At 43.5% G+C, this 17,436-nt stretch overlaps 1 protein-coding gene across 5 annotated transcripts in view; it reads right to left on the bottom strand.

Moving 5' to 3' along the window:
* FMNL2 (formin like 2) overlaps positions 1 to 17,436 on the bottom strand; it is a 276,955-nt gene that overhangs the window by 46,717 nt on the left and 212,802 nt on the right. For all 5 annotated transcript variants that reach the window (XM_084797392.1, XM_084797391.1, XM_084797393.1 and 2 more), the window contains 2 exons: positions 17,054 to 17,130; positions 15,549 to 15,642 (listed from right to left, as the gene is read on the bottom strand). In XM_084797392.1, coding sequence (XP_084653518.1) covers positions 15,549 to 15,642; positions 17,054 to 17,130 — 171 coding nt within the window. The remainder of the gene's footprint in view (positions 1 to 15,548; positions 15,643 to 17,053; positions 17,131 to 17,436) is intronic.

The raw sequence follows: 17,436 nt of genomic DNA, 5'->3' as shown, positions 1-17,436 counted from the left end.
CACACACATGCAAGATGAATGAACTGAGTCTACAGTCTAGCTACTTAACCTATGACTGATGGTCAAACTAGCTGAGGGTTAATCAGTATATGAGTACATGAGCAACTGGTTTCCTAAAAGTGGCCCAGAAACCTTGAATGCTTTCAAAGGCACAGATTACTAGTCTCACAGCACTAAAGGTCCTCCAGCAAGAGGCCAGGCATTTGCCCTGGTTAGAAGGTGCTATAAGAGATATTGGTAGTCATTTTAGGGTTTTTATTGCTCGGTTGAAACTCCATGATCAAAAGCAACTTGGAAAGGGCGTGTTTCAGCTCAGTACTCTTAGGTCATACTCCATCTCTGAAGGAAGCCAGGGCAAGATGTCAAGGCAGGAACCTGGAGGCAGGAACTGAAGGAGAGGCCATGAAGGAACATCACTTACTGGGCTTGCTAGGCCTGCTTTCTTATACAACTCAACACCACCTGCCCATGAGTAGCACCACCCACTGATGGTCTGAGACTGCCCATGTGAAATATTAATCAAGAAAATGCTCCACGGGCAATCTGATGGAGGCAGTTCATTTGAGGTTCCCTTTTCCCAAATGATACTTGCTGGTCTCAAATTGGCAAAACACTATCCAGGACAACAGTATACACGTGTCAAGTGTTAGACACAGAGTGTAATCCTGAAATACCTATTGATTGTGTTTTTCAATGCTGTCATAAATCTGAAGAGATTTAAATATCTTCCTTTAAAAAACTATATATGAGAGACAGACAGACAGACGGCACATGGATGCCTGTGGAGGTCATAAAAAGGGTTGAGATTCCTTGGAGCTAGAGTTACAGGTGTTTGTGAGTCACCCAATATGGGTACTGGGAATTGAACTTGGGTCTTCCGTAGGAGCATCAAGCCCTCCTAACCACCCAGGGATCGCTCTACCCCCACAAGTGTTATCTTAAATGGAATGTGCTTGTCTGAGCACTCTGAGATCTATGGGAGTGATGTCTCCGCCTGTTCTTTAGGGACTTGGTTTGCTACTTTGTTGACCTCTCCTAAGGCTATTTGATCTTCCCTGAGTGTCAATCTCATTAATATGTTAAAAGCATCAGATTGTCAACTCTCCCTTTAACTTCTTGGATTTGAAAAGCTTTTCCCTTCTGGAATTGTATTATTACTGTTGCAGTGGCTGTTGCTTCTACTAATGTACTGCATGCCTGTATGCTCAACAGAGCATTAATCACTGTCTGCTTCTTAGAGGAGATCAGGAAGCTGTTCCTGAGCCAAGATGGCCTCAGGTACTGCCATTACCATTCTCCCAACCCCAGAGCTACACAAAGCATTCTCCTGAGAATAAAACTCTATTATTACAGAATATGATACAGAATATGCAGGTTGTAATTAAGACTCTTTCCATGGCAAGGCTGGGGTATTTTTATCAACTGTGAAAGTAAGTGATATTTGTGCCTTTGGGAACATATGCTGATGACACATTTGGGGGAGTGGCATCTACACTCTATTTTACACCTTCCAGTACCTTGATGTACACTTTCTGGGAGGGGCCCGAGGATGTAGGGCATGCATTTAGATCTCTGGTCCTCAGTCTTTACAGAGCATCAAAAGGAACCATGTGCCTTTAATGACTTTTTCTTTTTAATTATTCTTGTCTATTTATGGGTCTATGTGAATATGCCACAAAGGACAGAGGAGAGCATTGGGTCCCATGGAAATGGGGCAGCACGTGGTCATGAGCTTTCAGGTGGATGCTGGGAATGGAACTCTGTATTATGCTACAAGAGCAGCAAGTGCTCTTAACTGCTGAGCCACTGCCCCGGGCTCCATGTATGTTTAAAATGATGCTTATACTTTCACCTCTACTCCAATTGAACTGTGGAATTAGACTCTCCAGAAACAAGTGTTTTTTCAAAGGCATAATTCCCTATTGGAGATTCCTTGCTTCCCTCCAATGAGGTCACACAGTGTTCCTCTGTCTTCAGAAACATTTAAGGCAGTGATAAATAAATGGTGAGTAGTGATCACAATCCAGTAACTCTACTCTGAAGCTTTGTAAACATTAATGGTATAAAGACCCCCACAGTCCCTGAGGGTGAAGGCTATTCACCCACAATTCCCCATCACTCAAGGCCCAGGAACCTCCTCTAAAGATTCACTTCAGACTCTTGTCTGCAGTGGTCAGATGCTGTTTCTCTCAGAGTCATACATTATGGATTCAGCTGAATATAGGAAACATTTGAATTCCAGAATTTAGAATATAGGAAATATCTAGATTCCTGACAACACTCTCCCTTATTAAGTGATATTCTGTTCAATGGACCCCAGAGATTTTCCTGATCAACCATGTATTCTGACTTAACGTTGCCAATCTCTTTGTTCCTAAAAGTCCCTTTTTTATAATCTTGCTCAAATGGCACCTCCTCTCTCACTGGGGCTCTACAAGTAGCTCAGTCCACCCTAAATTTTATTAGTTATTTAACACCATCCCAAGAATCTACCTTGTCTGTTCCTATCACATATACAAACATGTTTAGAAAGTGCTTCGATTGTGACAGCACACCATGTAAGACTGTATACAAACCCAGAACTGGATGGTGAAAATCCCAGAGGGAAACTTATTAGAGCGAGGGCGGCCCACTGACACTGACCCTCTCCCTCTTTAGTCCTTACTCACAGGAAATGCCTGAGATTAGCAATAAGCATTACCCTGGTGGCATTAAGTAAACAATATATAATCAAATTTTTGTGACAATTTTTTCTAGTATTTTTTTTTACTTTGAACTATTTACAAACCTTTTGATACACAAAAGAAATTTATTGATGTTTATAATATGAGAGAGAATGGAACAGAATCAACTACTGTACACATGCTTTCTTTCCAAAAATTACTATTCATTATTATAAAAGAAACCACAAAACAAAATCCTTACATATTTACTATGGATTTCACATATATAAGAACATGCTTATGTTTTATAAATGTTTCAATTCCAACTAAGCTTGACTCACAGGAAGTCAAGCTCAATAAGTACCTAGAATTTCAGGTTAAATTGTAATAAGGAATTGAAGCTAAGCAGCACTGTTGCTGCTGATCTTGGTACACATTTACTCCTTACCTAAATCCCCGTTACATTCAGTTCTGCTTTTATCATGGCAAAAACCCGTGTGGAACACCTACCATGCCTTTTATTGTTCCTCCAACTCCCCAGTCCCAATAACCATACTTCTCCCACGGCTCTCCCCGCTCATACAGCGCCTCGGCAACTCCCCCGTCATTTCCATGGCCTCTGAGTTCATTTAGTAGTTCTCAAAGAAAGGGCGGCGAGGGCAGGTGATAAACGAAAAATACCCAAGTAACTCTAGGAAAGTAAACTAGACGTATAAAATGTCAGCAGGGGCCTGTCCAATCCTACAACAGAAATCAGCATACACCAAGAGCAGCAGCACAGCCATGGCCAGTCTTGCCACTTTCTTCTTAGGGTTTATCAGCTTTTTGCATGGTATCTTTATGCAATTATGCATATCTTTTTTTTTTTTAATTTTTTTTTTTTAAACCAAAGCAGCAGGAATTTTTTTTTAAATTATTTATTTATTATTATGTATACAGAGCTCTGCCTGCATGTACACTTGCAGGCCAGAAGAGTATCAGATCACATCATAGATGGTTGTGAGCCACCATGTGGTTGCTGGGAATTGAACTCATGACCTCTGGAAGAGCAGTCAGTGCTCTTAACCGCTGAGCCATCTCTCCAGCCCCAATTATGCATATCTTAACACATATACATAAATATATACAAATGTGATTTATCTTCTCCCCTTCTTCCCCGATGACATGTGTAGTCTCTCATAACAATGTTGAGCTATGACTAAACCTCACTAGTCAGTGTAGCACTTAGCACTAGATTCTCAAACCATTAAAACAACTTTAAAAAAAAAATCTTTCTATTTTCACATAATAGAAAACCTTTTAAAGCCCGCTAGAACAAATTTGAAAAACAAGGTCTCAAGACAGAAATCATAATTTCTTTTGAGGTTAAGGTGTCATGTAGTCTAGGCTAGCTTCGAGCTCACCTTAAGCTTCAAACGACCCATCCTCTTGCTTGTTTCCCAAGCACTAGAACTGTAAGCACACACCACTACACCCAGCAGCAAGACAAAGGTATTTTTAATATATCTTTATCATACAAGTCTGTGTAGAATGAAGGAGAGAGGACACAGAAGAAAGCAAGGTGGCCCTAAAACAGACATTTAACATGGTCCTGCAGAAATTAATGCTGGACACAACGAAATCCTGATGAAGCTCTGAAAACCTTCCTTCTAATGTTTCCTGGAGTTGATATTACCAGAGCTGTAATGGTTTGGATTTTAATGTTATAATCCAGGCACTGCCCTTCATACCGTCCTTGTGCCCTTTACAAGCACGAAATGTCAAGGAAGCAGTTCTGAAGGGAAGTCCCAGCACCCAACCTGTGAGGCTGCATGTGTCCAGCAGCACACAGCTCTTGCTGTTTCTCTCCGGGGCATTCTTTTCTTTCAATAATATGAAATGAGGACACATGTGCCAACTGCTTTACAGTTGCCAGGGGGCATGGGTTTAGAAGCAACACCCTGTTTTTAAAGTGGCCACCCCATTAAGAAGATGAAGCTCCTCTTTGTATAGAGGCCAGGAAGGGCTCTGCATTAAAGTTAGAATGAGCAAGAATGGCTCCCATCACTGCCAGTCAGGTCACCAGATGTGCCTCTGAGCACCGTGGTCCTCCCTGCTCTCTGTCTCTGTCTCTGTCTGTCTCTCTCTCTCTGTCTGTCTCTCTCTGTCTCTGTCTTTCTGTCTCTGTCTCTGTCTCTGTCTCTCTCTCTCTCTCTGTCTCTCTCTCTCTCTCTCTCTCTCTCTCTCTTCCTTTACTACTTCGATTGCTTTTCTTTTTGCTCCCTCAGAATCACAGAGAAAGAAGGCCCTGCAAACTTTAGAGTGAAGTCAACCAGCAGCTGGCTGTCAGTGGAGGAAGAAACTAAGGATTCTGAAACTGGCAAATTCTGAAACACACCACCCAAGCCAGGCCACACCTTGCCCCGTCAGAGTGATCTCATTTTGGGTCCACCACTAGGTGGCTTTCGGGCCAAAACTCAAGAATAATTAAGTAGCCAGGGATTGTAGGCCAAAGTTCCTTTGCTGTTCCCTGGCTTGGAGGCTTGGGAAATGTGATGACTGTGTGTGTTAGTAGCTCATGACTCCTTCCATGAGCACTCCCCACGTTCTTTTCCCAGGCCTGGGATAACTTCATTAAAAGACCACCTTGGTACAAAGCAGCATCCTTAGTTCTCCTCACCTGGTATGCCAGAAAACAATGTACTCTTCGCACCAGGGTACCCATGTCCCCACTCTGGCACTGTCACTATGTTACCTTACACAGTACAAACAGTTTCATGAACAAACTGATTAAGTTAAGGAGTTTGAGATCAGGACATTGTCTGGATTGGCTGGATGTTATCACGAGGTTCTCTAGAAGAAGGAAGCCAAAGAACTAGGACATCAGATGACACAGAGAGACAGAAAGAAATGCTATGCTGCTGGCTGGGGGGTTGAAGGAAGCCATGAACCTAAAAGTACTGACAGTAAAAAGCAAAGAGACAGGCTTTATTCTGGACTCCGTAGAATACTGACGCATGGATTTGTTTTATACTGGGCTACACAGGACTGTTAAGATTAAAAATTTTTAAAAAGGGGGTGTTTTAAAGCCGGGCGTGGTGGCGCATGCCTTTAATCCCAGCACTTGGGAGGCAGAGGCAGGTGGATCGCTGTGAGTTCGAGGCCAGCCTGGTCTACAAAGCAAGTCCAGGACAGCCAAGGCTACACAGAGAAACCCTGTCTAAAAAAACAAAAACAAAAACAAAAACAAAACAAAACAAAAAAAGGAGGGTGTTTTAAACCCACTAGGTAGCAACTAATGCCTGAGGCAGGCAAGCATAGAAGCACTCCCATGTAATCACAGCACCCACAAGACTGAGACAAGAAATGTTGAAGCCAGCCTGGAACACCTAACAAGTTTGAAGCCCTCTGTCAAAACTGATGATGAGATGGTGGTGGTGATGGGGGTGGTGGTAGTGGTGGTGATGATGATGATGATGGCGACACCACCTAACTGATTCTTATTTATCTTAAAGTCAGGTACATTTGTCTCACAGTCCTTCTGATCCATCAGCTTTAAACACACACACACACACACACACACACACACACACACACACACACACACACACACACGTTCATCTTCTTGGCCAGCATCCTCCATTTACCTTTTCAGAGCCTACCATTTCAACTGTCAAAAAATGTATTCCCTTGTTCAACTAGCCTATGAGGCTTCCCTTTTAGGGGAGGGGCTGCAGTCTAATTTTAATTTCCAGTGTTCATCAATGCTCCTGAGAAAGAGTTCACTTAGTATTTTTCAGGAAGTGAGTCTGACTCAGCCTTTAGTCAGCAGGACAGTGGTGTTCACTTTCTTACTAGAGGATTAAGACACTAATGTCATAGCTTGGTCATTACCAGGAAATGAACTTAGAAGCCCCAGGCAATGTTTCCTTGCCCCTCTAGGTAGACTCTCAAAACCACTCACTTGAAGAAAAGCATCTTCTCTAGCATCAGTCATGACGTCTATCAAACCAGGCAGTGGTGGCGCACATTTTTAATCTCTGCACTTGGGAGGCAGAGGCAGGCAGATCTCTGAGTTTGAGGCCATCCTGGTCTACAGAGTGAGTTCCAGAACAGCCAAGGATACACAGAGAAACCCTGAGCTTTTTATCATGAGGAGAAATCAATCATTGTTTTGAACAAAGAAGATAAAGGAAAACGAGAAACAACTGAAATCTGTAGGTAATTCCCCTACAGCTGCTAAGGAAATGTGATGCTTGGTGCTGAGTGACAATTTGTCTGCACAGAGAGATGTCTAGGCCTAATGAAGCTCCAACATCAGAACTGTTCCCAGAGGGGGCCGGCATGTGCAGGTAACTGAAGGGGAAGACCCACCCTGAGTGTGGGTTGCACCATCCAATAGCCTGGAGATTGAGAAGTGAAGAAGCTGGAAGAGGAAACTAGCACGTGCAGGCAAACACCATTCTTTCTGAGTAAATGTGAATATGGCTGCTGCTTCCACCCACAAACATTACAGCTTATTTGGCTTTTTAGTGTGTACTCAACACCAGCAACTCTCTAGGGAGCTGGAGACTCTAGCAGCAGATTGAAACTCCTGGGGCATCAAGCATTACCCACTGGCAGCTACCAGATTCTCTGCCTCTTCAGGAGGCAGTCCACTTATTGTTGGACTACTTAGGTCCTACAACGATGTATTACCAATCCAGCAAATCCCCTTTTATAAATATGCATATATTTTATTTATATTATATAAATCACATAATGTATGCGTACCTTATAAAAGGAGATTTATTGGATCACACACATTGTCCCTCCCATCTCACCTTGAATCGAAGTTGGTCTAAGTATCTCATTGGTAACCAAGAGAAAACAAAATTCACTCTGCATGACTTCTGAGCCTCTGTCTTTGGTACATGTTCTTCTGATGCCCTTCTCACAACACTCTCAGTAGGCTGCCAGATGCCATGACCTCGAGCAGTTCTACAACGGCAACTAGTTGACAGTACAAGCTGAGCCGAGCTTTCAAGAAATCATAGACCCCAAAGTAGATGCCTCAGTGAAGAAGCCGGTCAATTCTCTGAAAGACCCTACATAGACTAGACCCAGATACAACAGAAGCAGTGACAGCCTCAGATATCTCAGCCTGAACCCGGGTCCGCAGAAGCTGAGAGCTCAGTAAAGCTACCGCTAGGGTTCTGCGTTATCCATACACAACCACCACCACATTGGTAAACAGAGGCGCGTAGTAGTGTCAACACTGCGTACGACTTTGCTTCCCACGCTCCAGAAATCAGAGCGGCCACAGGTGTCTTCCTGAATTAGATAACCGAGTTCAAGGCTGGCATCTTGAGATGCATACAGCACTCTAGGATGGTGGCTCCCATGGCTTGAGAGTTGAAAGCACTCTTCTTCCTACCTTTAAAGTGTTTAATACTTCCAGAGTTACTTGGATGCTGGCGTCCCTGAGCATACCCCCAGGAGCCGTCAAATGGCAGCACCTGTTAAAACAGCGGCACCTCCTCAGCCTGTAGTTGTCCTCACAAGAGCTGTCCAGAGTGGTGGCACCTCCTCTCCAGCATCCCCAAGCAGTTCTAAAGCAACAGTGCCCCAGTCAAAGCCACTTGTGGCTGGGAATGTTTTCCATCCTAATCCATGGACTCAATGTAGGGAAAAGGGGGGTGGAAAAAAAACTCACCAATCCCTGAGCTCCACAAGCTCAGGACTTAAAATTTCACCAATCCTCACTCTACAAATCTCTGCCCTGAAAAGCTCCTCCTCCTAAGAAATCCTATGTAAAGCCCTTGTCTGTTTATTTTCCTGCTGCCCTCTTCTGGGAGACTGGGCAGCCAACCCTGGATGTGTCCCTTCTCCCTTGACCCTCTCGATAAATCTCTTTTTTATGAGAGTTGTTGCTTGGTGTGACTCATCAGAAGAAAACAAGCAATGAAGCAAAGAAGTGAAGATGTGAAACAGGAAAGATCTAGAACAGCACTGAGGCTCCTGAGCTCCTCAGCTCAGCTGGGGAAACCCTCCCCTGGGAGCTGCAATGGCTCTGCTGAGGAGGCCTCCTCTCAGAACTGTGCGGTTCCTGGGCTCCTGTGCCTCAGGATGCCCTTCCACTGGGACACTGTCCCACCTCAGAGCTGTGCGGTTCCTGGGCTACTGTGTTTCAGGATGCCTTTCCACTGGGACACTGTCCCACCTCAGAGCTGTGCGGTTCCTGGGCTACTGTGTTTCAGGATGCCCTTCCACTGGGACACTGTCCCACCTCAGAGCTGTGCGGTTCCTGGGCTCCTGTGCCTCAGGATGCCCTTCCACTGGGACACTGCCCCACCTCAGAGCTGTGTGGTTCCTGGGCTCCTGTGTCTCAGGATGCCCTTCCACTGGGACACTGCCCCACCTCAGAGCTGTGTGGTTCCTGGGCTCCCAAGTCCCAAGATATCGTTCCAGCCAAGCAGGAAGAACAACAGATGGCCCATGCTAGATTTATAACCCCATGACCTTAAATACTGATGAAGTCAATGAAATTGAAATCAGAGAGATTCTGGGAACACACACCAAAATGTCTGTTCTTTATTCCTGTCCAGTTTGGACCACTATGAATAACTCTTGACAGGCTTTCTTAAATCAAGTTAACAGGGCATAGTATGCGTGTTTTCAGATGCCCAGTAGCTAGACCACATCAGCCTTCTTAGGAAATCTTCTAACATCTGGGTGGGGATAAGCACTACTGCCAAAAGTCTTGCATTCAAAAGAGCTGGTGGCCTTGAGTGACTCATTTTAGAGGGTTCTGGGTGTCTATCCTGGAAGTTCAGAAGTGGCAGGGGTAGGGCGTTCACTAACCAAACTAGGGCTTTTTTTTTTTTTCTCAGTCAGATGTTGTCATTATAGAAGCAGTTGAAAAACAGTTATAACTGATCTGGAATCCCGAAGAAGGTCAGGAATACTTTCCAGCACCCTGGGAGACCTGGTGGCTCAAAACTCTCAAGGTTTTATCAATGGTGTCACAGCAGACTACTCTATCTCAGTCTTCCGGGCTTCAGGCCTTTCTCTATGACCCCCCCAAGTAAAAGCTTGCTTTGCCATATTTTGAAAGCGCCTTTTAAAAGTAGGGCAACTTTCTCAACTATACCCAAGAATATAATGGGGAGGGAAAGGAAGAAGGTTACAGAAAAGGAGAACAAGTTATCGGCTGAAAACATGTAGTAATTGAACTAGACACATCCTGAATCTACAGTGAGGGCTGGTCAAGTCCGTCACAGTAAACAGGGTTTTATGAGCCCATGGGTTTCTAGGCAAAGTTCATGCTGCTTGGGAGGAAAAATTAGCAAGACCAGAGCTCCAAACAGTGCTGAGGGTGGCGCAGCTCAAGGCAGCATCCATAGGCTATCCACAGACCAGCACACCAGCAACGCCCGCCATGCTCTAAGGCAGAGAACATTAGAGGCTTCTTGTCATCTCTCTTTTTTTTTTCTTGATCTCCTTTATCTATCCTCTCTTCAGTATGTTAGAGTAAGATTCTGTTTCTTGCAAATAAGACCCTGAACTAATACAAACACCAAAGGTATTTCCGGAATTCCAAAATCATCTCTTTCTATCTCACAGACTCAATGCTGAAAAAAATGTATACAGCTATGCAACGAAGAACGAACTTCAAGAAGATGGTTCTAAGCTGAGTATGGTGGCCCATGCCTTTAATCCCAGGACTTAGGAAAGCAGAGGCAGGTAGATCTCTGTGAGTTCAAGGCCAGCCTGGTCTACAAATTAGAGTCTAGGACAGCCAAGGCTGTTACACAGAAAAAGCCCTGCCTCAAAAATAAATAAATAAATAAATAAATAAATAAATAAATAAATAAAACAAAACATCAACAAAAAGAAGATGGCTGCATGTCTTTTCATATGGCTAAAGGAACCAATAAGGGGAAACAGATGGCCTCTTGTTCTCACCCTGCTCCTCATTTCAGGAGCATAAATTTTCATGAGGAGACACTTCAACACCCAAACCAGATGCGCTAATTCCTTTTATTTAATTATTCTTGGAGGAAAGAATGTGAGGACTACAGTGGCTGGCTACTAATGATCTAGTCTGCAACCACTCACCCTCTTGTTTCAGGGTACAAGCTGCCGCCGGAAGTTCTGTCACTAAAGCTCACTATCATTCACACTGAGGTAAAGTATGAGCTTACTCAGCTATTTTGGCCTTAGACCCAACCTCATCAAAATAAGCCAGTGGCTCTCAACCTTCCTCATGCTGAGGGCCCTCATGTTGTGATGAACCCAATCACAAGATTATTTTTGTTGCTGCTTCGTAACTGTAATTTTGCTGCTGTTGTGAATCATACTGTACATAATTTTGGAGATTTTGGAGTTTGCCTCTATCTGTCAAGAGGGGTCACGATCCACAGGTTGAGAACAATTGCGATAAGCAATATCCTATAAAGCTGGGTTAATATCCTTCAGATTAACTTAAGTTGTGTGCTCTCTATTCCTCAGCACAAACTTTAGATGTGAAAACACTCAGGGCAAGACTCTTGAAAACAAAATGATGACAAGCAAGATGATTGGTAAAAGTGCTTGCGATGCAAGTCTGGTAACTGAGGTCTGGAGGGTGAGATGGAAGGGAAGAATCAGCTCCCATAGGCTGACCTCTGACCTCCACATGTCCACCATGACGTGAGCATTGGTTCAACATCTTTCCCACCCCAAACCTCTTGCTCTCCTGATCTAGCTCTCACATGCACACACTCGCAGTAATAACAAGCTCTTTAAAAATAGAGTTATTATCAGTATCTTTAACATTAACCAAACCATGAGAAAAGGAGTGATCCTATGTATCAAGAGCCAAAAACACTTTGCTTTGTTGTGCATTTGTGTTAACCTACATCTCATCAAATTAGACAGAATAAGCACATTGGCTCAAGAAAGAGAGGGAATAGTTCCTGCCACTACTAAAGGTGAGCATTCTCTGGTGTGGCATGGTCCTCTCTACCACAGGTCGCACCATGTGTGTTATACACTGACCAAAACATGCCCAGGCACCCTACAAGAGATTCTTAACGCTGCATAGAGCATTACCTGCAAGCTTCCCTGAATCCAGAAGTCTCCAATGGCATTTCTGGATAAAAAGACTACAGGAAACCACCTTTGCTATAACATGTAAGAAAAGAACTGACTCACATACATAAAGGTAGAAGACAGAAAAGAAAGGAATTCAAGGAACACTGATCTGGATAGCATTATATTTTGTCCAGCAGGCAAAGAACACACACCTGTGTGGGGGTGCTCAACCACCATGGCACGATCTCTCAGATGCAAAGGTAGAGGCCAAGAGAAACAGAACCTAAACCACCAGAACTGTAGTGAGAATTTTGGTTTAAAAAAACAAAACATAGAAAGGGGCTGGAGAGATGGCTCAGAGGTTAAGAGCCCATGTTGCTCTTCCAGAGATCCTGAGTTCAATTCCCAGCAACCACATGGTGGCTTACAACCATCTGTAATGAGATCTGGTGCCCTCTTCTGGCCTGCAGGCACACATGCAGGCAGAACACTGTATACATACATAAAAACAGAGAGAGAGAGAGAGAGAGAGAGAGAGAGAGAGAGAGAGAGAGAGAGAGAGTATATGTTTCCATTTTAATCCCAGGTGTATGGATATGAGGCTGCTTAACAACAGATAACTATGATTTGTCTCCTGCTCTAGCGGGGGTGTGGTTTTGCCATGTATATTTCTGCAAGTGTGTGACTTTTGAAAATCTGCAAACTTTCCAAGGGTATATGTTTTTGATTTTGGTTTGGTTTTTCGAGGCAGGGTTTCTCTTGTAATCTTGGCTGTCCTGGACTTGCTTTGTAGACTAGGCTGGCCTCGAACTCATGGAGATCCACCTGCCTCTGCTTCCGTAGTGCTGGGATTAAAGGCATGCAGCACTAAGCAGGGCTTTCAGAGGGTATATGCATGATAAGGCTTCAGAGGCAGAGTTGTTGCTGGTTGGTGGCTCGAGGGTGTGCAAAGAAGCAACAACAAGAAGAAATTAGATATCCTGACTGCAAGATCAAACTTGCCCCAAGGAACTGGAAGCCATAAGTAACAGGAAGTTGTCTAACACTAAGGACACACCCCCTTTCCTCTTTATCCTTTTTTTTTTCTTTCTATCTAGTATTAGGGGGTTAAAAGGGTGGAAACAGGGTGAAGAAGGGTGGGAGAAAAAAAGGAACCCACAAAGTAGCAACAGCATTGGCTACAAGAACAGATAAAGGAGGATTCCAGAAACAGTGCCTTTTGTTACAACTTTAAACATACATAGGTCATAACTTCACTTCCATCACTACCTGCCGGTGACTGGATTTAGGAGTTCCTTTTTACTCAACTAAGTAAGCAGTTAAAAACATGCACATTCTAACACCAAAATTCTTTACATGAGAAGGTGTGACTCAACTGTGCATGTGCCTGTGTGTCTTCCACGCATTAAGTATGATAAGACAAAACCAAAGCATCTCCTAAAGGGCAAGCTTTGATTCATATCTAATATAGTTTTAATATATAGTTTGACTAACAGTATAATCAGATTATTATTAAAGTTATTATTGCAGGATAGGAGATATATTATAGCTACAGTCGTGAATAAGTATGAAGTAAACGCTTTCATTGTAGATAGGACTTAGTATGTGATATTCTCAAGTATGGCCTCACGGTGAGGATTTGGGGATTACATCAGCAACATATGATACTTACCTTGAATTTTAAAATCATCCTGTGATTTGTAGATATAAAATGTATATATACACATATACCTGATATACATTATTTCCTCTGGAGTTAATTTGTTTTAGAAGCCACATGTGAACATAAAGATGCCGAATTACTCATTACCCTTTTAGAATTCAACCACTATTTCATTGAGGCCGAATAGATTTACTTTTAAAGGCATTATATGATGGTCCCCTTGGTTGGCAATAAAAACACAGATATGTATCAGACTCATTAGGCACTGGCTAGGGAGAGAAGCCACTGACCAAGGGTAGCAGTGTGCACCCACTGCTCACAGGTTAACTTCCCCAGCCATGACAGGGTCACAGCAACCCTCTCTCTGTCCAGCACGCCCACTGATGGGCCCATGTGGCTTTGGGTATACCAGCTATCTGAAGTTCCTCTCTACAATTAAACCCTGAAAGATGGGCATGTAACTGGCTCTGCCCTGCAGCAGAGCTGGTGCTCACGAACCATACCCACATCCTTTCCTGGAGACTCTCAGTAAAGATGGCAGAGCATCTGGAAGGCCCCCCCCCCCCCCCCCGGGAGCCACATCTTTAATCAGCTTGACTGGAAGATTGGCTGGTTGGTTGACTGATTGAGACCTGGCCTCTCCCGTTGCCCTGGAAAGTCATTATATAGACCAGCCTGCCCTGGAACTCATAGAGATCCACCTGTTTCTGTCTGTAAGTGCTGGGATTAAAGGCACCACTATGCCCAACTAACTTGAGTCTTTTTTTTTTTTTTTTGAGGGGGGTTGGTTTTTCAAGACAGGGTTTCTCTGTGTAGCCTTGACTCAATTTGTAGACCAGGCTGGCCTCAAAATCATAGAGATCTGCCTGCCTCTGCCTCCCAAATGCTGGGATTAAAGGCATGCACTATTACCACCCACTGCTAGCTTGAGTCTTAAGCCAGAAGTATTTGGAATTAAATAGTACTGCCAGGCTAAGAGATACCTTGGCTGAGGTTTCTATCAGAACCTGTGGCTCTGAGTGCCTTCAACATTCTCCCAGGGCTGTTTGTAATATTCCCTATTTAAAGTGACCTGGGATGTGAGGCAGACACTAGGTATATAGAGGCAGTCTGCTTGGACACAGCACTGCCCACTACACCAAAGGAAAACTGGCTACTTCCTTACTAGAGATGCCTTGATATTTTCGCAGCAGACTCATTCATTCCATATTATCTACGTGTAATGGCGTGTATCTTCTCTCCCACTAGTGCAGGAAACAGAACCTGGGATAAATGCCATACCACCTACCCTTGATACCACTGAACCATATCTCCAGCCCTCAGTCTCTATTTCAACCAAGTATGTCCATTGCTTTGTCACTGTCATCGTCTTCGTAGCTGTCATTGTTGTGTTGTTCTTGTTGGGGGGAACATCAGAGTCTCAAGCAGCCCAGACTGATCTGGAACTATGTAGCCAAATCATCACTTTACATACAATCTACCCCAGATGATTTGCCCCAGACTGCAGGTCTGTGAACCTCCAGACCCAGTTTTAAATTTTCTTCATGTGTGTGCATGTGCGTGTGCATGCCTGCAATAGCACCTCTCAGTTGAGGATTACAAAATCTTACAATGAGTGTCCCTATTTGACAGGTTTGGTGGGCTTTACATAGAATGCAGAAAAGCAATGAAGATAAATAAGGTTTAGAAGAACTAACAATGATGAAAGAGTTCATAAAATTTACACCGTAATAAACCTTAATTTGCCAGGCACAGGTGGTGCACACCTGTAATCCCAGCATTCGTGAGGCAGAGGCAGTCAGACCTCTGTGTGTTTGAGGCCAGCCTGGTATACAAAGCGAGTTCAGGTCAGCCAGGGCTATTACACAGAGAAACCCTATCTGGGGGAGTGGGGGGTAGGGGCACAAACCCTTAATTCAACGTATGTGTATCAAAGCCTGTTTCCCATGCTCCAAAAGAGAACAAATACTGCAAAAAGTTATAACAGAGAGGGAAATGAGACACCCAAAGAAAGCTTTCTTCAGCTATGTAAGACACCTAAACTACAATAACTGCTGCTCTCTAGGTAATGCCTCAGGGAGAATCAGTTGTTTATGCTCCCTTGGTCCTAGAACCAACGAAAAGGTGAATCACTCTATTCACAGATGTGAGACATTTGTATACTCTTATCAAACCATGCATCCTACCTCCTTGAAGTTATCAAAAGCCGATAAAATTATTTCATGCCCTCCTCTGACAAGGCAAACGGCTGCCAACAGCTCCAAGACAAGAGCTTTTGTTCTGTCAAAACAAGAAGGGGAAAGAAAAACATAAATCACTGAAAGAGACATCATGAGTCAACCGCTCCTTCAACACAGCACTGGCCGGCACATTCGTTATGCCTCCCGTAACTAAAGGCCCCAGCACATTCTAAGCCTTCCTAAGTATGCAGTCTGCAGTGAGGGGGCAGGGGGTGTGAGATGGTCAGTTTTAACTGTCAAGAGTATAACATGGTAAAATCCAAAATCAGCTGGAATTCCTGTTTTGCATTTCTCTTGCAGAAACAGAGCCATAAAAATCCCACAAGACAAGTTTCTAGTATTTCTTCTTCTTACACTGGAGACCAGAAAAGTGTCAGATTACAGCTGTATTAACATAAAAATATTTTCTCTGACTCAAGAAAATAAAGTTGTATCTGAAATCATTTTGGAAGAAGAAGCTAAAGATGAATTCAAAGTTTGCAAATAAAATGTGAAGAAAGAAACAGCATTGTTCCTTCATCATAAGACTACTTTAGTATTTCATCTTTATTCTAGAATTAAAAACTACTGCCAATCTCTTAACAAAGACTGTTCTGATACCCCACAATGCCAATTGTCTTAAGAAAAATGGATAACGACTGTCCTGTGGTGGAAGGCACAGACAAGGAAGCATGGCTATTTTGGATTTTAGTATACTACAAAAGCAACCACAAAACCAACAAATACAATATGTATACAGGACTTTACAATTTGTATTCCTTTCTAAATTAAAAGCTCCAAATTATAATCATTTTTGAGTAATTAATAGTTTTTAGATAATTCAGTTCTTTAAAAGGTGTTTAAAGGATAGTGCTAGCACAGCGGAAATACAGAAATCACCATAAAATACAACAACCAAAAAGCAAACAGTAAAATAACTACAACATGCCATTCTGGCCTTGATGGTATGCATAAAAGGAAACGGTGCCCACGCAGGTATCTGAGTTTGTGCTTCTTCTGTTCATGACTAAGCTACGTGTGTAACGATAACAAACACAAATTACAGTACAGTGGGCTGCTCAGCGTTCGTGTCAGCTGCTGTAGCTAAACTCTTGTCAAGACTCTTCCGGTCTCCACGCCTGAGTGACCTGAGAACCCAGTCCTGCTCATCAAAATTTTCAGAAGAGATGTAGAGAACCAGGTCACCCAGAGACTGAAAGGTAAAAAATCAGAATAAAGAGCAAGAGCTGTTCCTAGTGCTCAACTCTGCTCCCTACAGGAATGTAATGGAGGTGGGGGGGGGGGGGCAAAGGGAAGAGTCTACACAGACAAAGGGTGTGTGGCCAGTCTCTCTCTGCTAGGGGAAGCCAGCCACTCTTGGAAGTTTTTCAACTCTAAAACACTTAAAACTGCTGACTAGCTCCCTGCTGCCCTGGTAGCACTTAGACGTGAACATTACAGAAGATGCTCACCTTGGGTTCTTGTTGTTCAGACTTAGTGCAATCTCATTGACAGCATGTGGGTGGGACATGACCATGTTGAAACCATACTGAAATGCAGAGGGAAAGGGAATGAAGCATTACAAGTGAAGGTTCAATGTTAATTAAAAAGCAAAAACAGAAACAAAAACAAAAAAACCAACAAGCGCTTGGGCTGGCAGCATAGCTCAGCGGAAGAGTCTGCCTCCCATGAGCAGGAACCTAGATGCAACTTCTAGCACTGCCCAAACCCCACGGACAATCCTACTTCATGTAGCTCATGTCTTCTACCAAGGCAGCTGAGCTCACCAGTGTCAGAACATGGAAATGATGCCAACAACAGTGCTTTGAGCAAGAGCTTCCTCCCATTATTTAGG

Source organism: Acomys minous (genome assembly GCF_964271855.1).
Source record: "Acomys minous genome assembly, chromosome: 10".
NCBI classification, from domain to species: Eukaryota; Metazoa; Chordata; class Mammalia; order Rodentia; family Muridae; genus Acomys; species Acomys minous.
Note: the sequence above shows the minus strand (reverse complement) of the source record. Positions and strands in the feature narration are given on the sequence as shown.